The sequence below is a fragment of the Coregonus lavaretus genome, assembly GCF_964263955.1.
Source record: "Coregonus lavaretus genome assembly, chromosome: 24".
Lineage (NCBI taxonomy): Eukaryota > Metazoa > Chordata > Actinopteri > Salmoniformes > Salmonidae > Coregonus > Coregonus lavaretus.
Window position 1 is genome coordinate 18,177,278 of NC_140011.1, and position 24,951 is coordinate 18,202,228.

The 24,951-nt window shown below is 45.3% G+C and overlaps 1 protein-coding gene across 1 annotated transcript in view; it reads left to right on the forward strand.

The window, feature by feature from the left end:
- LOC311099286 (whirlin-like) overlaps positions 1–23,976 on the forward strand; it is a 138,072-nt gene extending 114,096 nt beyond the window's left edge. The window contains exons 6-12 of the mRNA XM_084139997.1: positions 10,396–10,608; positions 11,221–11,442; positions 14,165–14,236; positions 17,260–17,779; positions 17,991–18,157; positions 18,686–18,808; positions 23,472–23,976. Of these exons, the coding sequence (XP_083996123.1) occupies positions 10,396–10,608; positions 11,221–11,442; positions 14,165–14,236; positions 17,260–17,779; positions 17,991–18,157; positions 18,686–18,808; positions 23,472–23,654 (1,500 nt within the window). The 3' untranslated portion in view covers positions 23,655–23,976. The remainder of the gene's footprint in view (positions 1–10,395; positions 10,609–11,220; positions 11,443–14,164; positions 14,237–17,259; positions 17,780–17,990; positions 18,158–18,685; positions 18,809–23,471) is intronic.
- The last annotated feature ends 975 nt before the right edge of the window (positions 23,977–24,951 follow it).

Below are 24,951 nucleotides of genomic sequence, written 5' to 3' on the forward strand. Positions count from 1 at the left end.
GGAACTTTACATAGCTCTGGTCCTAGACATTACTGTGAAATGCTTGCTTACGAGCCCTTCCCAACAATGCAGTTAGTAACACAAGAGGAATAAAATAACATACACAAGAATGGAGCTATGTAAAGGGAGTACAAGTACCAGATCAATGTGTAGAGGCACAAGGTATTTGAGGTAGATATGCACATGAAGGCAGGGTAAAGTGACTAGGCATCAGGATAGATAATAGTAAAATAAAGAACAGAGCAGCAGCAGCAAATGATGGGTGTAGAAGTGAATGTGTGTGCATATGTGTAATGTGTATGAATGTGTGTAGCAGTTAACGGTTCAATGTTTCTACGTCGGTCCTCTGTTTGGGGCGGGAAGGCCACTTTGAAAGTTTCATGCTTAGATTCATAATGACGTCTGAGATTGAATTCTTTGCAAACAGCGACATTTTCATTGCAAATAAGACACAGTGGCTTGGCATTGGGAAAAGATGGTAAGATGAACACATATCTATCTGTCTATTCTTCCCTGGAACTTCAATTGTCATTATCCACCTTTCTTTTGATACTTTTTGAGAGCAACATTTTCTCTTGCTATCAAGCTAATTGTTCTGAACGAATGTTGATGTAAAAAAAGTAGTGTAGCCTAGAGTAGGCTACGTAGATCTGTTTTCCCCCACCAATCAACGCACAGAGAAATAGACAAAAATAATAATTTAATAGAGACATGATTTTATGAGCGTAATCAGATCGAAATTATTGTTATTGTCACTGAATGTATTATGTCCTAATCAGATGTGTTAAAAATGTTGTTCAATTTGTAGTGGAAGCCAATTAATTGTGCTAATATTGTTCTTGCCCGCCGACTATTAGCTCATAAAAAATTTGCCCCGAGGCCAAACCTAGTTGACAAACCCTGCACTAGTGAATAGCCAGCAGGCTTTCCCTGAGCCCTCTCACCCCCATAAAGTTATTGTGTCATGTCTGCCAGTGCAGAGCCTCAGGCCAGTATTTTAACACATATACAGTACATCATGAGTTTAGGCAAATGCAGAGAATTGACTAGTGTTAGTCAAAGCATGGTGATGTCGTCATCAGCCATAAGGTTGTGATCATAGAAATACAAATTATTATGGTTGTGACTGGGGTTGAACTGACCGCCAAAAAAGACAGGCAGGACATTGGTTTCATTAACAAATAAAAACGAACTATGTTGGGATGTTTTTGGACATCCAAGGTTCATTCAGCGGTTATGACCTGAAGCCATTATCTGTCACTGTCAGACGCAGAATAGATATCAGACCCAATGTCAATGTTGTTTTGCTATGGACAGCCTGTCAAGTCAATCAAATACACCCAGGCAGGTCAGGGTTAATCCCCATTGTATCCTCTGGCCCTATGTGTGTGTTTGTGCACTTGTGTGTGTGTGTGTGTGTGTGCATGCGTGCTTACAGGTGAGGTATCTCCTGACACCCATGACTGTTTACTGTAGTGATTGTAATTGTTGCTGCAGAGAGAAACCCTCCAGCTCTACTCACCCCTCCAGACATCTCTGAGCTCCTTCAATCTAACTTAAACACATTGCTTTCAAGTAATTGGCAATCTGCAGCTGACAGTCTTACAAGCATTTTGAGGTAAACAAAAACACAGGGAGGAGAGAGAGAGAGAGAGAGAGAGAGAGAGAGAGAGAGAGAGAGAGAAGAGAGAGAGAGAGAGAGAGTAGAGAGAGAGAGAGAGAGAGAGAGAGAGAGAGGAGAGAGAGAGAGAGAGAGAGAGAGAGAGAGAGAGAGAGAGAGAGAGAGAGAGAGAGAGAGAGAGAGAGAGAGAGAGAGAGAGAGAGAGAGAGAGAGAGAGATGAGGAGGACAGAGGAAGGGAGAGAGTAGATAAGGAGAGCAATTCTACTGAAGAAGGGAGGGAGTTTCAAACATTTTCAAAGTGTTCCCTAGCTAGCTGCTACCAAGCCCAGAGCTGGCTATAATACATGCAAGCAGGCAGAATGGAATTGCAGTCTGAGAGCTGTGGGCTGGGAAGGCTGTTAATACACTGTGTAATAGCTTCAGAGCTGTTCAATATGAACAGGGAGGAACACTCTGTATCCATCCGCCCCAACCTCGTACAGTGTCAACAGCTCTCAGCTCTGAACTCATTTCAGCTGTGAAGATACAGCCAGATGATGACATTTTAACAAGCCGAGAACTTGTACACCATTCTCTGTCCTCCATCTTGATTTGTCCATCACAGTGGTCATAGAGGGACTATTGTTCGTTCCTCCACATCCCTCTTTCCCTCCCTTCCTCCATCCCTCTCTTTTTAATTAGAGCCTGAGGCCAGAATGGACCGATAAGCTAATTAATTAAGAATAGGTTGCACGGCAAACCGAGCACGGATTCAGCACAACATAAGTCTCATAGCAAAGGATCAAGCATACGACCCCTTTCATTTCATGGTGAATGGATGGGATAGCCCAATCAGTGGCTATGCTCTAATTGATTTTGACACAGCTATTATTGGCTAATAGCTTTTACCCCAAAGAAACCTTGTCTAAAGTATAACAAAGAAGACTGGTCTCACAATGAGGTTGTTGAGGTGGATACGCTTTTAAACGCAATTCTCTCCATTTCAGCCATCGATTGGAGAAACTCACACAATCAGTGGAGAAGATAGCATGCTGGATTGTTCCGTTTACATCTGACAATGGAACAGTGGAACACACACTCGCACACACATATGCACGCACACACACACACACACACAAACACACACTCCAGACCCCCCCCCCCCCCCACACACACACACACACACACCTTGACCCATAGCTTTGTGTGTTTGACCCATAGGCTTTGTGTGTTTAGTACCAGGATGTAACCATTGTGTGGCTCCAGGGGCTCACTGCTCCTACATGGACAGTCACACAGATAAGTTGCCACTCTGTATAGCTAGGTAAGAGCTCATCCTTCTGATGAAGTTGAATCTAACGCTTAAAGATGCAGTATGTAGAAATGTGAGTTATAGATCTGTCATTCTCATTGAAAGCAAGTCTACGAAACGGTAGAGCTGTTCTATGTGCACTATTTCTTTGCTTCCCGTTCTTAATTTTCAAACAGCTGAAAATACAATATTATGGAAAATATATTTGACAGCGGTTTAGATGGTACAATGATTCTCTGCTCTATACTTGCTTGTTTTGTCACATAAACTGAAATTAGGCGAACTATTAGAATTTTAGCAACCAGGAAAATGGCGGTGCGATTTCTGCATAGTGCACCTTTAATTGCTAGGTCGGAGGTCGATTTCACTTCTATGGTGATCAATGATATGTGTAGGAGGATGAAGAGTGAGACTGGGAATATGCCCCAAATCACTACTTTGACCTGGTTAAACGTAGTGCACTACATAGGGAATTGGGTGCCATTTGGGACACAGAGAGAGTTTGATTCTGCATGGCTTAGCAGGGGGTCCGAGATGCTCCAGTCCAGTACACTAGCTTAATGGTTATTGCTATGAAACAATAGTTATTTAATTTCTCTATCGGTTTGGATTAAGGAGTGTTGTGGTCTGGTGAAGTGATTGAATCATTAGGCATTCCCCTGTTGTAAAGATGGATGTCAATCAATACACTAATGGCTTCCTACCATCTAAAATGCTTAGTGTTGTGAATGTGATAGCTGCCTAGCTTCAGCTTTAGACGCTCAGCCACAATAACGTTTCATTTTCCAGCTGTTTGGGCTTCGTATCGATGTGGTGAAATTGGAAGAAGTGGAAATGTATAACGTGGTTTAAGGGTGCTAGACTAGAGAATGTGTCCCTGGGCCTGATACCATTCCATTACATACGTGTCTGCTAGGTCCCACTCTCTGTAGGGTTAGGGTTTAATACCTGGATGTATGCCTTCCAAGGTCACAACTAATCTGTCCCACATCATGTGAAATCGATTTTTCCTCCCTTTGCATGGCCATCTTTCTTCCCCCGGTGAAAACACTTCTCTCTTCTTCCTCCTCCTCTTCCTCTGTCGTTACAAATCCCTGAGCTGCAGCCTTGGATGTTTTCTTCCCCATGTGAAAGATAATGTTCTGATTTTTCCAAAAACACTAAGCGTGAGGAAACAGAGAGAGTTGTCATTATCACTAGGGACTGTGCTGGGTGGTGGCAGGCAGCATTATATTTACATTTACATTTAAGTCATTTAGCAGACGCTCTTATCCAGAGCGACTTACAAATTGGTGCATTCAACTGATGGTAGCCAGTGGGACAACCACCCACATTTTTTAATTGTTTTTATTATATTTTTTTATGGTGAGGGGGGGTAGAAGGATTACTGTTATACTATTCCAGGTATTCCTTAAAGAGGTAGGGTTTCAAGTGTCTCCAGAAGGTGGTCAGTGACTCCGCTGTCCTGGCGTTGTGGGGGAGCTTGTTCCACCATTGGGGTGCCAGAGCAGCGAATAGCTTTGACTGGGCTGAGCGGGAACTGTGCTTCCATAGAGGTAGGGGGGCTAGCAGGCCAGAGGTGGATGAACGTAGTGCCCTCGTTTGGGTGTAGGGTCTGATCAGAGCCTGAAGGTAAGGAGGTGCCGTTCCCCTCACAGCTCCGTAGGCAAGCACCATGGTTTTGTAGTAGATGTGAGCTTCAACTGGAAGCTAGTGGAGTGTGCGGAGGAGCGGGGTGACATGAGAGAACTTGGGAAGGTTGAACACCAGACAGGCTGCAGCGTTCTGGATAAGTTGTAGGGGTTTAATGGCACAGGCAGTGTCACGTTCGTTCATGAACGGGACGGACCAAGGCGCAGCGTGATATGCATACATGTTTATTAAATATTAAACACAACGACAAAACAACAAACAAAACGAAACGTGAAGTCCAAGGCAGCACAACACAACATACCTTAACTGGAACAAGATCCCACAACCCACTAGTGCCAATAGGCTGCCTAAGTAAGGTCCCCAATCAGAGACAACGAGCGACAGCTGCCTCTGATTGGGAACCAATCACGGGGGGCCAGTATAAAATATAAAAATAAAAAATGTATTCACTAACTGTAAGTCGCTCTGGATAAGAGCGTCTGCTAAATGACTAAAATGTAAATGAACCACACCGGGCAACATAGATCTAGACATACTAGACAAGCTACATAGAAAAAGCACAACAAGGAATATACACACCCTGACTCAACATATAAGCGTCCCCTGAGTCAGGGCGTGACAGGCAGGGAGCCCAGCCAACAGCGAGTTGCAGTAATCCAGACTGGAGATGACAAGTGCCTGGATTAGGACCTGTGCCGCTTTCTGTGTAAGGTAGGGTCGTACTCTGCGAATGTTGTGGAGCATGAACCTGCAGGATAGGGTCACCGCTTTGATGTTAGCGGAGAACGACAGGGTGTTGTCCAGGGTCACGCCAAGGTTCTTTGCACTCTGGGAGGAGGACACAATGGAGTTGTCAACCATGATGGCGAGATCATGGAGCGGGCAGTCCTTCCCCGGGAGAAAGAGCAGCTCTGTCTTGCCGAGGTTCAGCTTGAGGTGGTGATCCGACATCCACTCTGATATGTCTGCCAGACATGCAGAGATGCGATTCGCCACCTGGTTATCAGAAGGGGAAAAGGAGAACATTAATTGTGTGTCGTCTGCGTAGCAATGATAGGAGAGACCATGTGAGGATATGACAGAGCCAAGTGACTTGGAGGTGGAGGGCGATTCAGCAGGGAGGAGAAGGTGGCGAAGAGCTTCCTAGGGTTAGAGGCAGAGGCTTGAAATTTAGAGTGGTAGAAAGTGGCTTTAGCAGCAGAAACAGAGGAAGAGAATGTAGAGAGGAGGGAGTGAAAAGATGACAGGTCCGCAGGGAGTCTAGTTTTCCTCCATTTCCGCTCGGCTGGCCGGAGCCCTCTTCTGTGAGCTCGCAATGAGTCGTCAAGCCACGGAGCAGGAGGGGAGGACCGAGCCGGCCGGGAGGATAGGGGACATAGAGAGTCAAAAGATGCAGAAGGGGAGGAGAGGAGGGTTGAGGAGGCAGAATCAGGAGATTGGAGGGAGAAGGATTTAGCAGAGGGAAGAGATGAACTCTCCAAGGGAACCTGGAGGGCGATAAATGACAAGGATGTTAAGCTTGAATGGGCTAGTGACTGTGACAGCATGGAATTCAAATGAGGAGATAGACAGATGGGTCAGGGGAAAAAGAGAGAATGTCCACTTGGGAGAGATGAGGATTCCTGTGCCACCGCCGCGCTGACCAGATGCTCTCGGGGTATGCGAGAACACATGGTCAGACGAGGAAAGAGCAGTAGGAGTAGCAGTGTTTTCTGTGGTAATCCATGTTTCCGTCAGTGCCATGAAGTCGAGGGACTGGAGGGTAGCATAGGCTGAGATTAACTCTGCCTTGTTGGCCGCAGAACTGCAGTTCCAGAGGCTGCCGGACACCTGGAACTCCATGTGGGTCATGCGCGCAGGGACCACCAGATTAGAGTGGCAGCAGCCACGCGGTGTGAAGCGTTTGTATGGCCTGTGCAGAGAGGAGAGAACAGGGATAGACAGACACATAGTTGACAGGCAACAGAAAAAAGGCTACAATAATGCAAAGGAGATCGGAATGAAATTAACTAAACATCGGGGCCTCCCTCACTTACGTTTCACTGAAACACTCAAATATAACTCTCCCAACTTCCACTTTAGAAATTATAATTGTTGTAAACTACAGCGGTTCAATGTTTTCTAGGAATAGACTCTAACTTAGTTTATTAAGCTAGCTAACGTGTTACCAGTATGTAAAAACAAAACAAAAATATATGTAGGTTATAACTTACCCTTAGTAGCTACTGTTAGCCAGTTAAGTGCAAAGCTAGCCACTTAATCGATTCAGCCAGTTCACGTCTGTCCCAACGGAGAGAAAGCGTCTCCAAATATTACAGCTAGGTCGTTCCAGCTATTGTTTAGTTAGCTATCCAGGTAGCAACAAGCTAGCTACATTTCAAGTACAGTAGCTAATAACTACCTAATGTTAACGCTTCAGATAATGAGGTTAGAAAAACAGCTGAATGGTAGGTAGCTAGCTGGCATAATTACAGGTACTCTTAAGCGTGAAATAACATTGGAAACAACTATCCACAGTTGCTAATAGTTACCAGTAGCTACCCGCTAGCTAGCTAGCTTTATTGGTCCAGGTAGTGGGTTAGCTAGTCTCGTGCTTCACCTGGCTCAGCCGAATACAATACTTACCTACAATAATTACCTACAATAACCTACAATAACTACCTAGATAAACTACCTACAGTACCTAACTACAATACCTACCTACAATCTAAATACATGGTTTAAGCTTTACTCGACACCATATAAGAAGCCAAGCTTACCTCCCGCTAGAGAAAACAGTCGCAAGATTTCATCTGGAGAGAGAGGGGAGAAAGAAGTCAAAGCATAGGGTAGGGCAATGTGAGCAGGACCAGCGGTGTCATTTGACTTAATAAATGAGGATCAGATGTCGTCAACCTTCTTTTCAAAATGGTTGACGAAGTCATCCACAGAGAGGGAGGAGGGAGGGGGAGCAGGAGGAGAATTCAGCAGGGAGGAGAAGGTGGCAAAGAGCTTCCTAGGGTTAGAGGCATAGGCTTGACATTTAGAGTGGTAGAAAGTGGCTTTTGCAGCAGAAACAGAGGAAGAAAATGTAGAGAGGAGGGAGTCTAGGTTTCCTCCATTTCCGCTCGGCTGCCCGGAGCCCTGTTCTGTGAGCTCACAATGAGTCGTCAAGCCACGGTGTAGGAGGGGAGGACCGAGCTGGCCGGGAGGATAGGGGACATAGAGAGTCAAAAGATGCAGAAAGGGAGGAGAGGAGGGTTGAGGAGGCAGAATCAGGAGATCGGAGGGAGAAGGATTTAGCAGAGGGAAGAGATGATAGGATGGAAGAGGAGAGAGTAGCGGGAGAGAGAGAGCGAAGGTTGCGACGGCACATTACCATCTGAGTAGGGGCAGAGTGAGTAGAGGAGGAGAGCGAGAGAGAAAAGGATACAAAGTAGTGGTCGGAGACCATGTATGGAACAGTCCATACTGTGACAGAGATGCTAGGACAGGCAGGGAAATAGACCAAACACACTTCACACTGGTTTCCTAATGATGCATCCTTCCCACGTCCTAGCGTTAGTTCGTCTTCCTAGTTTATGTCCATTTCTTAGTTCTGACTGATCTGCCATGTGAAACGTCAAATTACTTCGGTGGATACTGGACTCCACTACCGGTATGTTGCTTTCCCCATCCAGTACTTTTAGTAGCAGTCAGGGCCGTTAGCAGGGTCTGAGTTTTACTGAGGTCCGAACAGGCTCCCCCATCCAAGACATTTTAAGAAAGTTGAAGCTCATTTACTACATTTCTTTACATTTAAAAAACTCTAAAATTATATTTGGAGAACAGCAAAAACAAGGAAAAATTACCCCAGCATTTATCACATTAGTTGCTGTTGCTTCATTCACCTCAGTCGATCTACAAACATATAGCCTATTAGCTATACAATTAGCCGCACCACATTAACTCACATTAACTCAGCACTGGGATTAAAAACTATAATTTAATACATACAGAAGGATCTGTTAGCAGAAAAAGTATGATAGAAAGTGAAAAAAATAAATGTTGTGCTAATTTCCTGCAATTCTACACTTTTTGACATGGAGTGGGGAGATTTCTTTGCAGTTTTAAAGCTAATTTCCTGCAATTCTACAAATTGTTCCATGAGATGCCATGTTAGTATGATATCAAAATCAATGGGAGCCCCCTGGAGGTCAGGGCCCATGGGCATGTGCCCTGCATGCCCGCTCGGTAATTCGCTATGATTACTACAAGTTTAGATAGCTGGCTAGACTAATTTAACAATCTAAAAAATCTACTGACATGGGCTAATTGAGTGAGTGACATATAACACCTAATTACAACTAATTTTCAAAATTGCAACCATGTGTATTCTACTATTCTAACTCTCAACAGGAAGTTAAGACCCCAACTGAGTTCCCCCCAAAACAGTTTTTCAAAAATTGCCGAGGTCCAGACCTCGGTGTCCTCATATGTAGTTACGGCCCTAGTAGCAGTGTCATGAAGTTTTAATATAAACACTTTGATCCTACTATCAAAGTGGATTGATCTACATTGATCTACAACATTGATTTACAACAGAGTGCTAGACAGTGCTGTGGTGTGAATTTGACCTGTAAGCAGTGAGATGAGAGCATATCTCCCTTGTCTTGTGTGGTCTCCATCTCGTCTTGTTTTGGTCCTATCCCTCTCTCTGGGTATTCATTGGAATGTGGTCAGTGGTGCTTGTAGTTGATGCCTTTGATAAAGTGAACAGTCATCTTGTCTGGCAGAATGCATACAGAGAGTCTGGCAGAATGCACAGTTCACTTTATCAGAGGAGAATGACAAAGACCCAGTGTGTGTCCCAAATGGCACCCAATTTCCTACACAGTGCACTAGATTTGACCAGAGCTCCATGAGCCCTGGTCAAAAGTAGTGCACTACGTAGGGAATATGGTGCCATTTGGGATGTAGCCACAGAATCCAACAGCACACTGGTCATTGTAGTATTTGATTGATTATTAATGGGTCTTAGTTTAACATTGGCTACAGGTTAGATATGAGTCTAAGTTTAACATGGACTACAGGTTAGACCTCTCTCTCTCACTCTCTCTCTCCCATATCTATCTCTCTCTCTCTCTCTCTCTCCTTCCCTCTCTCACTCTCTCCCCATCTTTTTTTCTCTTTCTCTCTCTTACACATAGCCTTGCTGCTGGTGACTTTGAAGTGGTGTCTTTGATTAAGGAGTTAATTAAAGAAAAGCTGCTCGTGAAGAGAGAGAGAGAGAGAGAGAGAGAGAGAGAGAGAGAGAGAGAGAGAGAGAATTAATTTGGAGTACAATACTCATCTATTTCTCAAGTGCCGGGGTGCCATCGCTCAGTGAATTGATTGGATTGGCTGAGCTGGCAGTGGCACAGAGAAGGGCAGTTACATAGCGTGGGCTGTGGTTCTGTGGTAGAGATGAGAGCCTTAGTGCCCAGTGTTAGACTGATATACTCTGGCCCCTCCATGCCAGCTGTGGGTTGGATGGATGGATGATGAGGAATGACAAATGCACGGCATGTACATGATTCTCTCTCTCTCTCTCTCTCTCTCTCTCTCTCTCTCTCTCTCTCTCTCTCTCTCTCTCTCTCTCTCTTGTTCTTCTTCTGTCCCTTTGTTTCTAATTTCTCATTTCCTGCCTGACACATACCTCCCCCCTCACCTCTGGGTCTCGCCTGTGTCACCTCCCTACTTCTCACCACCTTCTTCTCACACACACACACACACACACACACATACAAACACACACACACATTTCTCCCTGACCTTGTCCCTTTTCCAACCCTCCTCCTCACCCCCCCCCCCCCCCACCTCCCCTTCCAGCCGGTGTTCTATAAGGGTATGGCAGGCTCCCAGGTGACCCTGTCCAGCCTGGTAAACCAGAGCAGAGCCATGCTGGAGGAGCAGGCCCGCCACCTGCTGACAGAGACAGAGAGGCAGACCATGGGCTACTACGTGGAGGAGTACCGGGACGGACACATAGGGGTGGAGCAACTGGTCATGGCCCTGTTTGAACTGCTCAACACACACGCCAAGGTGAGGAGTGATTGTGGAGAGACAGCGTGGTGTGTTGGTGTGGGTGGGTGGATGGGTGTGGGTCTGTATTTTGTGTGTGTGTGTGTGTGTGTGTGTGTGTGTGTGTGTGTGTGTGTGTGTGTGTGAGAGGGAATCGTGTGTGCATACGTATGCAAGAAACAGGGAAAGACAAATTCAGGTGTGTTTTGTGTGTGTGTGTTAGTGTGTGTGTGCATGCGTGAGTGAGTTGTTGTGAGGTGCATTATGTAGTGCGTTCCTGTGTTCCCTTACTCGTAATACTTATGGTGATTGCTTGTCTTTTCTCTATACATCCATCACTTGAATGGCACGTTTTGTGAGACTTTCCATGATATATGTAAAGGCTTTTGTGGATGCTCAGACATCTATTTTTCTCAGTATATTAGAAAGCCACTTGTCTTTCTGTCAATGCCCTAGCCCTGCACCTCATATTAAACAATTGTTTATCAAATGTATTGAATTCACAATTGGTAAAGTGCTTTAAACTGTTTTGTTCTGTTGCAGTCTTCATTCCTCATGGTATCCTGATGCATGTTATAGCTCCCTATAACTCTAGAACCCTGTCTCCCTCCCCTCCCCCACCCCTCCTTTTAGTTCTCCCTGCTATCAGAGGTGCGTGGCCTGGTGACTCCCCAGGATCTGGAACGTTTCGATGGGATGGTGCTGCGCCGCGAGATCCAGGCTTTGAAGGCCCGGCAGGGGGGTGCCAGTGCGGCCGCCCTCCACCCTGACTCCCTCTCCATGGTCTCCTACCCAGATACCCTGGCCTCCTCGTCAGCCAGCTACATGACCTCCACCACCCTCAGCTCAGCACGGGTAGGAAGGCTGGGCCGCAGTGGACCCAAACTGTCTGTCTGGCTTTGGCTGTCTGTCTGTCCCTGTCAGGCTGCCGTGTCCGTCTGTCTGGCCGTCTGTCCATCCGTCTGTCTGTCTGTATGTCTGTGAGAGTCTGAGTCACTCCTCTTTTTTAGCTGTCACTTTTGTCTCGAAGCAGACCTATTTAAAGGAGTCCCTGTTTGATGAGGTGTAGAGGATAGAGCTGTTATGATGACATATCGTTCCTCGGAGTGCATGGGGCAAGGACAAGGGGTTCTGGATTTTTTCTGGAGCGGATGTTCGGGGGGCCGGAACATAATTACAAATCATTTGTAGAGGGCAAACTGACCGCAAGAAGCCCAAACAGATATAATGTTAGACTAAAACATAATTATTTCAAACCTTGCTTACATTAGTATACGATCACGTCTCGTGGGAATACTTGGGAACAGATTTCTTAAATTAAAATCAAAACGCTGATTTCCTGGTGTATCTTTTATGTCCAACAATTAAAATTCCACACATTATTTTCTTTTGGTCAGAAAACTTGGGGGTGGGGGGCAAATAAAACCCTGGCCTAAACCCTTCAATCGAGCTGAAAGAGACGTATTTATCTAGGAACCTCTTACGTTTAACACCGACTCCCCTCTCCCTTTTCAACCCCCCAGGAAAGACTGCTGTGGTTGATAGATATGATGGAGGTAGGAGTTGTTGCCAATACTCTTCTTTTGCATCCATTTGCAGTGATTCTCTGCCTCTATGTTTGAAGTTAATATGGTTTGGAGTGCTTTAGTCTGCATTCACTTGTCAGGTTGCATAAAGACAATGTAAATAACTTTTTTCTGTTGATGTGACTGTCTTTTTGAACATTTCTGTGTATCCCTGTGTGTATTGTGTGTGTGTGTGGACATGTTTAACTATACTTTTTTGCCGGTCCCCACCATGAAAAAGGCTATTTCTAGGGGGTTTAGGGTTAAGGTTACAATTAGTGTTAGGGTTAGAATTAGGTTTAGGTTTAGGGGTTAAAGGTTAAGTTTAGGGGTTAGGAGTTAGGGTTAGGTGTAGGGTTAAGGTTAGGTTCGGGGGTTAGGGTTAGGGGTTAGGGAAAATAGGATTTTGAATTGTGTGTCCCAACAAGGTTAGTGAAACATGACTGTGTGTGTTGGTGTGTGTGCGTGTCTGCGTATGTGCGCATGTGAGTGTGCGTGCGTCCAGTGTACACGTGCATGCGGGTGTATATGCTTGCATGCGTGTGTGTATGTGTTTCCCTATTCGCAGTACATACACACACATTGTTTCAGCAGGACTAATTACAGACAGTCAGACTAAGCTGCTGCTGTCCTGTCCACTATTGATGTCTCCTTCTGGGGCGCAGACCAGAGTACAACACTATTAACTGGCTAGATATTTCACACACGCACACACACACACACACACACACACACACACACACACACAGGCATTCACGTACACACACACACACACCAAGGCACATGCAAACACACATACACACAAACACGCGCACACACACAGACACACACACTCAGTAAACTCTGGACTTAGAGGAGAAGCTGACAGTTGAGATAAGCTGCAGCTGCTTACCATAGTACACCATGGACGAGGCCAGACCTACAGACCTGTGCGTGTGTGAGTGTATATGTGTGTGTGTGCGTTTGTGCATGTGCGTGTGTGTGGTCTGGACTGTGGCCCAGCTTATAGTTGTTGATGTTTGAGTCACAGTTGAATGCTGCTGCTACTTTTTGGAGAGATTAGCGAGGTGGGGGATCACAAACATCGGATTTATCAACTAGACACAAAATGAGGTGTAAAGTCACAAACCCAATCACATGCAGACACAGACACACTTACAGCTGATCATGTTTGTGCACTCACATACACACACTCTCCCACTCTCTCTCTCTCTCTCTCTCTCTCTCTCTCTCTCTCTCTCTCTCTCTCTCTCTCTCTCTCTCTCTCTCTCTCTCTCTCTCTCTCTCTCTGTCACACACACACACACATAGATAAATAAACAGCTTCCTCTCACCATGCACATGTACAAGGTAGGAACTATTGCAGTAAATGTATTGGTGGTAAGTACTCCCCGTGCCGACAGTGAGTGTATAATTAGGCTGAATTGATAGGGTTTTGTTTTGATACAGGCATAGTTTAATGAAGGGCACTGCTGCTCTGAACTCAGTGACAGTGAACAACACCATGAAGATATCTTCTGTTTCAATTCATGTGTTTGCACTCTTGGTTGTGTGCCGTGTGTGTGTGCCGAATACCCACGTGTAGTATTGCTTTCCAAGCTTAGAGATTTTAAGTTGTGATATAGAGATTGGAAGGTAGATTTTAGAATGATATTGAGTTATTTTTCCTCCCTCTGAGAGATGGAACAACTCCTACGAAATGCAATTTGGATCAACATTTGCTTTGGAATAAACAAGAAGCTGTGTTTGTCATCTGTTCACGTACTCTCCCTCTCGCTTGCTCTCTCCCACGTCTTTCCTCTCTCTCCTCTCCGCTCTCGCTTCTCTCTATCCCCTCACCTCTCTCTCTCTTTCTCTCCATCCCCTCTTTCTCTCTCTGTCTCTCTATCCCCTCCTCTCTCTTCTCTATATCCACTTGTCTCTCACTCTCTTTCTCTCCCCTCCCCCTCTTTCTCTCTCCTCTCTCTCTCTCTCTCTCTCTCTCTCTCTCTCTCTCTCTCTCTCTCTCTCAGAATGACAGTACGGTGGAGAGTAATGGGGGGGATACTCAGGAGAGTCTGGATGCGCTGCCTGACATATCTCTGGTGAGCCTTGCAGTCAGACCCAGACCCACAACCTCATAAAGATGGACAGAGCAGAAGACGGAGGGAGGGATGGAGGGATAGGGAAAAAACAACAAGACTGGAAATGAAAGAGCGAGGGAGAGGAAATGACAGATATGCAGTTTTATATATATATATATATATATATATATATATATATATATATATACACTACCAGTCAAAAGGTTGGACACACCTACTCATTCAAGGGTTTTTCTTTATTTTTACTATTTTCTACATTGTAGAATAATAGTGAAGACATCAAAGCTATGAAATAACACATATGGAATCATGTAGTAACCAAAAAAGTGTTAAACAAATCAAAGTACGTTTTATATTTGAGAATCTTCAAATAGCCACCCTTTGCCTTGTTGACAGCTTTGCACACTCTTGGCATTCTCTCAACCAGCTTCACCTGGAATACTTTTCCAACAGTCTTGAAGGAGTTCCCACATATGCTGAGCACTTGTTGGCTGCTTTTCCTTCCCTCTGCCATCCGACTCATCCCAAACCATCTCAATTGGTTTGAGGTCCGGGGATTGTGATGCATCACTCTCCTTCTTGGTCAAATAGCCCTTATACAGCCTGGAGGTTTTGTTGGGTCATTGTCCTGTTGAAAAACAAATGATAGTCCCACTAAGCGCAAACCAGATGGGATGGCGTAGCGCTGCAGAATGCAGTGGTAGCCATGCTGGTTAAGTGTGCCTTGAATTCACAGACAGTGTCACCAGCAAAGCACCCCCACACCATCACATCACACCTCCTCCTCCATGCTTCACAGTGGGAACTACACATGAGGAGATCATCTGTTCAACTCCTCTGCATCTCACAAAGACACGGCGGTTGGAAACAAAAATCTCACATTTGGACTCATCAGACCAAAGGACAGATTTCCACCGGTCTAATGTCTATTGCTCATGTTTCTTGGCCCAAGCAAGTCTCTTCTTCTTATTGGTGTCCTTTAGTAGTGGTTTCTTTGCAGCAATTCAACCATGAAGGCCTGATTCACACAGTCCCCTCTGAACAGTTGATGTTGAGATGTGTCTGTTACTTGAACTCTGTGAGGCTGGTAACTCTAATGTACTTATCCTCTGCAGCAGAGTTAACTCTGGGTCTTCCATTCCTGTTGCGGTCCTCATGAGAGCCAGTTTCATCATAGCGCTTGATGGTTTTTGCGACTGCACTTGAAGAAACTTTATTGAAATGTTCCGTATTGACTGACCTTTATGTCTTAAAGTAATGATGGACTGTCGTTTCTCTTTGCTTATTTGAGCTGTTCTTGCCATGATATGGACTTGGTATTTTATCAAATAGGGCTATCTTCTGTATACCCCCAATACCTTGTCACGACACAACTGATTGGCTCAAACGCATTAAGAAGGAAATTCCACAAATTAACTTTTAACAAGGCACACCTGTTAATTTTTTAAATATTTTATTTCACCTTTATTTAACCAGGTAAGCCAGTTGAGAACAAGTTCTCATTTACAACTGCGACCTAGCCAAGATAAAGCAAAGCAGTGCGATAAAAACAACAACAACACAGAGTTACATATGGAATAAACAAAAACAAAACGTACAGTCAATAACACAATAGAACATCTATATACAGTGTGTGCAAATGTAGTAAGTTAAGGAGGTAAGGCAATAAATAGGCCATAGTGCAAAATAATTACAATTTAGTATTAACACTGGAGTGATAGATGTGCAGAAGATGATGTGCAAATAGAGATACTGGGGTGCAAATGAGCAAAATAAATAACAATGTAAATAACAATATGGGGATGAGGTAGTTGGGTGGGCTAATTACAGATGGGCTGTGTACAGGTGCAGTGATCGGTAAGCTGCTCTGACAACTGATGCTTAAAGTTAGTGAGGGAGATAAGTGTCTCCAGCTTCAGAGATTTTTGCAGTTCGTTCCAGTCATTTGCAGCAGAGAACTGGAAGGAATGGCGGCCAAAGGAGGTGTTGGCTTTGGGGATGACCAGTGCGATATACCTGCTGGAACGCATACTACGGGTGGGTGTTGCTATGGTGACCAATGATCTAAGATAAGGCGGGGATTAGCTTAGAAGTGATTTATAGATGACCTGGAGCCAGTGGGTTTGGCGACGAATATGTAGTGAGGGCCAGCCAACGAGAGCGTACAGGTCACAATGGTGGGTAGTATATGGGGCTTTGGTGGCAAAACGGATGGCACTGTGATAGACTACATCCAATTTGCTGAGTAGAGTGTTGGAAGCTATTTTGTAAATGACATCGCCGAAGTCAAGGATTGAAATGGATTCCGGGTGACTACCTCATGATGTTGGTTGAGAGAATGCCAAGAGTGTGCAAAGCTGTCATCAAGGCAAAGGCTGGCTACTTTGAAGAATCTTTCTTTCTTTCTTTCGTTCTTTCCTGTGGAGGAGTCTGTTTAGAGTTAGATATTAGTGCACACACTCTTCCTCTTCCTCCTCTTCCTCCCTCCTTACTAAGGAGGAACTAGTTCTCTGTTTGACACCTGAGGTAAAAGCTATAATCACCTACCACGTTTACCAGAGCAATGGTAACTGATGTTGTGGGGAGGTTGTGTTGGTACCAATGTGATCTAATATGGGACACTGTAAGCAGAGACCTGAAGAGTCTTAAAAACACTTGAACTCCATTCAGCCAGAACATATTTGTGTTAGTTCTGATTGCTTTCTCTTATTTACATTTTTTACCAATCACTTCATTCATTCTGGCCACTCATGTTGCTGTTTTCATTGTTGTTCATTTCACCGTTGGTTTTGTTTGGAGGGGAGAGCGTGTTGCCGCGGACTGGGAAGGTGTAACCTGAGGTTACACAGAGACCATGTTTAGCTGTAGGGCTCAACTGAGTCCTGGCCAGACTAATTGAGTTGTGTTAAATTCTGAGGTGTGAAAGTTGGTGGTGTGTGTGTGGACTAATGAGATGTGCTGTAGTATATGAGTGTTTTGTGGGATGAGGGGAATGTGATTTATTTGTTCTCCTCTTACCTTAGGATGAGGTGCGTTCCACGTCCGAATCTCCCCCCACCTTCAAACCCCCACCCCCTCCAGGGGTGCAGAGGCACCCCAGCAGACGGGACCAGGTCAAAAAGCTCCCCTCCTCCGAATCCTCCCATTCTGGGCTCTACTTCACCGCCTCCTCCCGTAACCCCCCCATTGACCAGAGGGGGGACCAAGGGCCCCCTTCCTTACCCAAGGTCCCCCCCAAAAAGGATCCCTCAGTCCCCCCTAAGAAGGAGATGGCAACTGCCCAGCTCTCCATGGTCAACAAGCACCCCATAGGCCCATTCCCCCGAGTCCAGTCCCCTACTAGGACCACCAAGCCTGCCGCCCCCTCTCCATCTCCACCCCCTCCGCCGCCGCTCACTGCCCCATCCGCACCCCCTCCGCTTCCCCACAGCCAGGACAAGTCCTCCCCTGGCTCCAACAAACAGCACTTTGTCATGGTGGAGGTCCATAGGCCCAACGCAGAGTCTGATGTCAACGAGGTGCGGTCACTGCCCCAGGCACGAGGTAAGAGGCATGGGGGACAGCCAGGATTACTGAAGGGAGGAGGTTGGAGGTTGGACTCCGAAAACCATGAGACCTGATTTGGACGCAAAGGATTGGTTACACAAATAAGAGAAAGTGCATGTCTATGTGTACTCATGGGTGTATGTGTTTCTACCTGAGTGTGTCCCTGTGCCAGTATCTAACCTCCTGCACCCATCCCCCCACCCCCCAGGTGCCAACCTGTCCCAGCTGTCAGACAGTGGACAGACGCTGAGCGAGGACAGCGGGGTGGACATTGGCGAGTCAGGACGTTTCAGCAAGGAAAGCAGTCCCCGTCCCGCCCGCTTACGCCCCCCACGAGACCCCCAGGGGGCAGGAGGGGACACCTCCGCCAAACCGGTGAGGAGGACACACCAGCGGGAAGAGAGAAGACACAGAGAGAGAAAAGAGGGAGATGGATGGAGGGATGGATGGGTGGATGAATGGATGGATGGAGGAAGCTGAAAGTGAGGGATGACAAGAAGAGAAATAGAGCTGAGTAGTCCTCTGTCACTGCTCCCATTGTCTTGGAGCTCGTTCTCAATCCTTACTGTGATTTCATTCTGTTTTCTTCTCTCTTTATGCACATAGTTTTTCTTTCTTTGCTCGTTGATTAATTTCTATGTCCTTTCAATGATTTCTCATCCATTCAATCACATCTCATCTCATACTGCGCTAGAGGTCTCTCGTATACTCTGTCCCTTTATGCTTATTGCCGATTGGTGGTTGGGTGGAAGGGAAATTGTTGATTTGTTCCAAACTTCGTGGGTGGGCTAATGGGTAACAAAGGTGCAAAAGGAAAGTGTACATGGTCAGACCAGGCTCTCCAAGGTGAATATTTCAGTAAAAAGCAGAGTTATATTATCCACCCTCTCTCTCTTTTTGCAGCCGGGTCTCTTGGAGCCCACCTCCACACTAGTGAGGGTGGCAAAGAGTGCCAGCACCCTCGGCATCACAATCGAAGGGGGTGCCAATACTCGCCAGCCCCTGCCACGCATCGTCACCATACAGGTGGGTGTCAAACAGCCTAACATCCCTCCTCACCCCTCCATCTCAAGTCATCTCCGAAATGACAGTTTGCCAGGCAATCCCCTGCACCTGTCAGAAATGATCCAACCATGGTACTGTTCTGCGACTCTGCACTGTCATTGGCCCGTGCCTCCTCCTCTTCCACACATGGCTACACAACAGAGTGTGACTAGTTGAAGATAGCCGAAAATATTTTTGGTATCTCAGATTGTTCAGGCAATTCTGACATAGAAACTTCATTGGGAGGAAGGATGATTTGATATGCTTTTTACATTTGTTTCACCTGTTAAATCCACTTCAATCAGTGTAGCTGAAGGGGAGATTTTTAAGCCTCGAGACAATTGAGACATGGATTGGGTATGTGTGCCATTCAAAGGGTGAATGGGCATAACAAAATATTGAAGTGCCTTTGAATAGGGTATGGTAGTAGGTGCCAGGCGCAACGGTTTGAGTGTGTCAAGAACTGCAACGCTGCTGGGTTTTTCACGCTCAACAGTTTCCCGTGTGTATCAAGAATGGTCCACCACCCAAAGGACATTCAGCCAACTTGACACAACTGTGGGAAGCATTGGAGTCAACATGGGCCAGCATCCCTGTGGAACGCTTTCGACACCATGTAAAGTCCATGCCCGACGAATTGAGGCTGTTCTGAGGGAAAAAGGGGGTGCAACTCAATATTAAGGTGTTCCTAATGTATAAAATGGGTTAAATCTACAAAAGTACCAGAGAGCCCACTCTGGACATTTGACGTGTTTGCAGAGTATATTGTTTCAATCAGCATGCCTAAAAATAAGCACAATCAAAAAGGGTGCTTTTGAGATATTAACATGCATATTTTTAATATTGAATAAATGAATATGAATTTATTTTTATTTTTTTTGAGAGCACACTATAAGGAGTATAATGACACCAAGATGTTGTCTGTATCATGTACGGTTCACGGATCATAGAGTCTTACAGGAGGCATGTACAGTGAGGGAAAAAAGTATTTGATCCCCTGCTGATTTTGTACGTTTGCCCACTGACAAAGAAATGATCAGTCTATAATTTTAATGGTAGGTTTATTTGAACGGTAAGAGACAGAATAACAACAAAAAAATCCAGAAAAACGCATGTCAAAAATTTTATAAATGTATTTGCATTTGAATGAGGGAAATAAGTATTTGACCCCCTCTCAATCAGAAAGATTTCTGGCTCCCAGGTGTCTTTTATACAGGTAACGAGCTGAGATTAGGAGCACACGCTTAAAGGGAGTGCTCCTAATCTCAGCTTGTTACCTGTATAAAAGACACCTGTCCACAGAAGCAATCAATCAATCAGATTCCAAACTCTCCACCATGGCCAAGACCAAAGAGCTCTCCAAGGATGTCAGGGACAAGATTGTAGACCTACACAAGGCTGGAATGGGCTACAAGACCATCGCCAAGCAGCTTGGTGAGAAGGTGACATTGTTGGTGTGATTATTCTTAAATGGAAGAAACACAAAAGACCTGTCAATCTCCCTCGGCCTGGGGCTCTATGCAAGATCTCACCTCGTGGAGTTGCAATGATCATGAGAACGGTGAGGAATCAGCCCAGAACTACACGGGAGGATCTTGTCAATGATCTCAAGGCAGCTGGGACCATAGTCACCAAGAAAACAATTGGTAACACACTACGCCGTGAAGGACTGAAATCCTGCAGCGCCCGCAAGGTCCCCCTGCTCAAGAAAGCACATATACATGCCCGTCTGAAGTTTGCCAATGAACATCTGAATGATTCAGAGGAGAACTGGGTGAAAGTGTTGTGGTCAGATGAGACCAAAATCGAGCTCTTTGGCATAAACTCAACTCGCCGTGTTTGGAGGAGGAGGAATGCTGCCTATGACCCCAAGAACACCATCCCCACCGTCAAACATGGAGGTGTAAACATTATGCTTTGGGGGTGTTTTTCTGCTAAGGGGACAGGACAACTTTACCGCATCAAAGGGACGATGGACGGGGCCATGTACCGTCAAATCTTGGGTGAGAACCTCCTTCCCTCAGCCAGGGCATTGAAAATGGGTCGTGGATGGGTATTCCAGCATGACAATGACCCAAAACATACGGCCAAGGCAACAAAGGAGTGGCTCAAGAAGAAGCACATTAAGGTCCTGGAGTGGCCTAGCCAGTCTCCAAACCTTAATCCCATAGAAAATCTGTGGAGGGATCTGAAGGTTCGAGTTGCCAAACGTCAGCCTCGAAACCTTAATGACTTGGAGAAGATCTGCAAAGAGGAGTGGGACAAAATCCCTCCTGAGATGTGTGCAAACCTGGTGGCCAACTACAAGAAACATCTGACCTCTGTGATTGCCAACAAGGGTTTTGGCACCAAGTACTAAGTCATGTTTTGCAGAGGGGTCAAATACTTATTTCCCTCATTAAAATGCAAATCAATTTATAACATTTTTGACATGCGTTTTTCTGGATTTTTTTGTTGTTATTCTGTCTCACTGTTCAAATAAACCTACCATTAAAATTATAGACTGATCATTTCTTTGTCAGTGGGCAAACGTACAAAATCAGCAGGGGATCAAATACTTTTTTCCCTCACTGTATATGTCTAAAAAGGGCATAAAATGGCCACTTTCATCATGATAAAAAAAAAGTGGTACAAATCTAAAAAGCATATCAAACATCTTTCCTCCCAAATAAGTTTCTATGTGAAAATTGCCAGAACAATCTGAGATACTCCGTATATTTTCGGGCTACGCTGGCGTTGGAATCGCCCTTTCGCCTTTTACCCTTGCCAGATGCTTGACATGAATTGCTTACTCTAAGAGCACATCAAAATGTTTTAGGTTTTGTTCCAAGCACCCTTTCATTTGTTTACGCAAGAAGATAAGAGTTGAGCATGTTCTCTCCCTTTACCTGAAAGATAACATCCACTGAGAGCAGTGACCATTATGTGAAATAAAAGTGTTGTCACCTTGGCTGAAGGCCACAGCTATAAGAAGCTGAGGGTAATAACAGCGAGTCTGGCTGTAGCTCTGTTCTGCTCTGATTTGTCTGTGTCTCTGTTGATTAGCATAAAGAGTGAGGAGAGAGGAGAGCTGTGCTGTTCTGTTGAGTTCAGTGAACCACTGAAAGCCCCCGCTCGAAAGATGCTTTGGTGAGACCGGCGTGAAAGGCTAATGAAAAATAAAAGAGCCGCTGATTGCGAGGAGAGTGACAAAGGCTCTTGCCGGGAAATCAGCATATTCAAAATCAAAGAGCGCAAGGGAGGGAGGGAGAGAGGGAGAGAGGGAGGGGAGAGAGATATACAGAGAGAGAAGAGAAGATGGTATACTGTGTTAATAATAAAGGGGTGCAGAGAAGGGGGGATAGGGGATGAAGAGAGGGAGAGGTGGGCTAGCGACAGACAGGCATGAGTGGGTTTTAATTCCAGTACCGTAGCTCTCCTCATCAACAGCTGTAATGGAAATGCACAGACAAAATGCATGAGCCATGATATACGGACACGCTCTCCACTCTTTAGTCTCATCCCCCTTTCTCTTTATTTATCTGTTTTCGCTTTTCACTATCTTGGGAGTCGGGACAAAGTATCCGAGTGCGCTCGCCAACCAGGCTGATTTTCATTTCAATGTGGCGTTGCCACGCACCCCTGCTATGACATCACAGTGTCCACAATCAGTCACAGGGGATATGGCCTCATCAGCATCATAATTGGTTGGGGGGTTTGATGGTCCAATCATAACCTCTCCCATTCCACTGTAGCTCTAACGAAGAACCCATGTCATTATCAGCAAGTTTAATATGGCTCTGGGCTTTAATTGGCTAGAAATCCCCTATGGAATAATGCGTCCCAAATGGCTCCCTGTTTCCTATGTAGTGCACTACTTTTGACCAAAGCCCATAATTGGGACGCATACTTCATCTTGGACTACAAGCCATATCAATCAACGTAAGCAGGGCTCAGGTCACATCATACCCTAGCAACATTCCTGAATGATTACTTACTCACACTATACTCACACTTATACACATATAGAGTATTCACAACCATTCACAACACCTAAGACGCTCATTTCATTCAGGATGACACACTTCGGAATCATATCTAGGTCCCGCTGGTGCTCCATGGCCCTGTACAGCACTACAATAGTCTTATAGTAGTCGCGCTAGTTTTCCTCTTGTAGTAGCTTCAGTCTCCCAAGTCATCACAGTCTACGATGTGGTGAACGTTCCAGGCGAGTAGCCCTCTAGAGTGAAGGCACCACTGTGGCCACTATCACTCCCTATCACTCTCCCTGAGCTGCTGCTGCTACAGTCCCTATCACAGCCATCTCCATGTCGCTCCAGTGGCTGGGGGTAATTGTGGCCGGCTCAGTAAAAAAGAGAACTGATAATGCTCTAAATAACAAAACGTATAGTGATAATCATGCTGATAATGCATGGCATTTAAAACCCCTCTAACTGCAGATAATGAGTTTAGAGCCGTGGGACTGGAACTGTGGTGAGAGATGAGATCACAAAGGTCCTTTTGCTTCCTGGTTCGTTAGCAGTTGTAATAGTGACCAATCACCAACAAGCATTTGACGTCTGTTTGTGCTCTATTTATCAGTAATTTTCTTGGTCTTCCTCTCTCTCGCGCTCTCTCTCTCCCACAATCTCTTTCTTTCTCTCAGAGGGGCGGTTCGGCGCATAACTGCGGGCAGCTGCGGGTGGGTCAGGTGATCCTGGAGGTGAACGGGGTTTCCCTGAAGGGCCGGGAGCACAGGGATGCCGCACGCCTCATCGCAGAGGCCTTCAAGACCAACGAGAGGGACCACGTGGACTTCCTGGTCACTGAGTTCAACGTGGCGCTATAGGAGGAAGTAGAGGAGGAAGAGAGAGACTTGTCATGGAGGAAGAAGGGAGGAGGTATAGGCGCGGCAGAGTTGGGGCAAAGCGGCATAGGCCTACATACTGTATTGTACATGGGTTCATCTACCAACTACCCTTGGTCCCTCCTCCTCATTATCCTCCAGCTTTAATTCAAGCTTTAGCCCACACAACTAGACATGGACACAGTTACACTCTAAGTTGAGAGGTTGCCATGAGATTTCAGTAACACTTTACTTGACAGCCAGTTTCATAACATGTTATGACACAGTCATAACCTGTCATAATATGGTCATAACACTGTCATGACCCATATAGTTATACCTGTTGTGATATATATTGTTTTATTTTATGGCTGGTTATAAGAGTGCTAAAACCCACATTTATTAAAATTTGTTTCATTTTCCCTGCCAAGAAGTTTCCTTTCATTTGAAAGTTTATTTCTTAAATCCTTTGTTTTAAAATAACTTTATGACACTGTCAAGAAGCATTATGACCATCCTGTGTCACTTTACTTGAACTAAGAAAATATACTTTATGACACTGTCAAGAAGCATTATGACCATCTTAATCATATAAGCCAGAAAGGCCTATCACGTACATGCCCTTATATCAGTCATCAGTCACAAAGAGGGTGTCTTGTCCTGCTCCTGAAATCTGCTCCTGCAGTCATCCCAGTCATCAGCAACAGAGCATTGGGGTAGGTGTATATCTGACATCAACGTGTTTGCAATTACAATGATAATTTAATATGGTCAATTAAAAAACAAAATATATACAACATAAACATACTGTTGACACGTATGGTGTAATGGAATGTTTTGTCTTGTGTGGTAGGTTTTGTGGGTTTTTACACTCTTATGTAGGTGTCATAACCAGCCATAAAATAACACAATATATGTAACAACAGGTCTAAATATGTGTCATGACAGTGTTATGACCATATTATAACAGGTTATGACACGTTATGCCAGCTGTTATGACATATTATGACACGGTTATGACCGTGTCATAACGTGTTATGACGCTGAGTGTCAAGTAAAGTTACCGAGGTTTCTCCCATGGATCACGGACTTCCACCATCCTTGTGACCTTGGTTTGTAGGATACCCCCTGTAGCAGTCACTTCTCTTGCCTGTGTGTATCTATATCTCATGTACTGTCACTCTTTCTGTGTTGGCTAGTGGCTACATTCTGTGGATCTCAATTGGACTCTTGGACAATGAAGCCATCAGCACTAGAGCTCTAGCAGAAGATGTGCTCCTACAGTCTGCGGTCAGTGTCT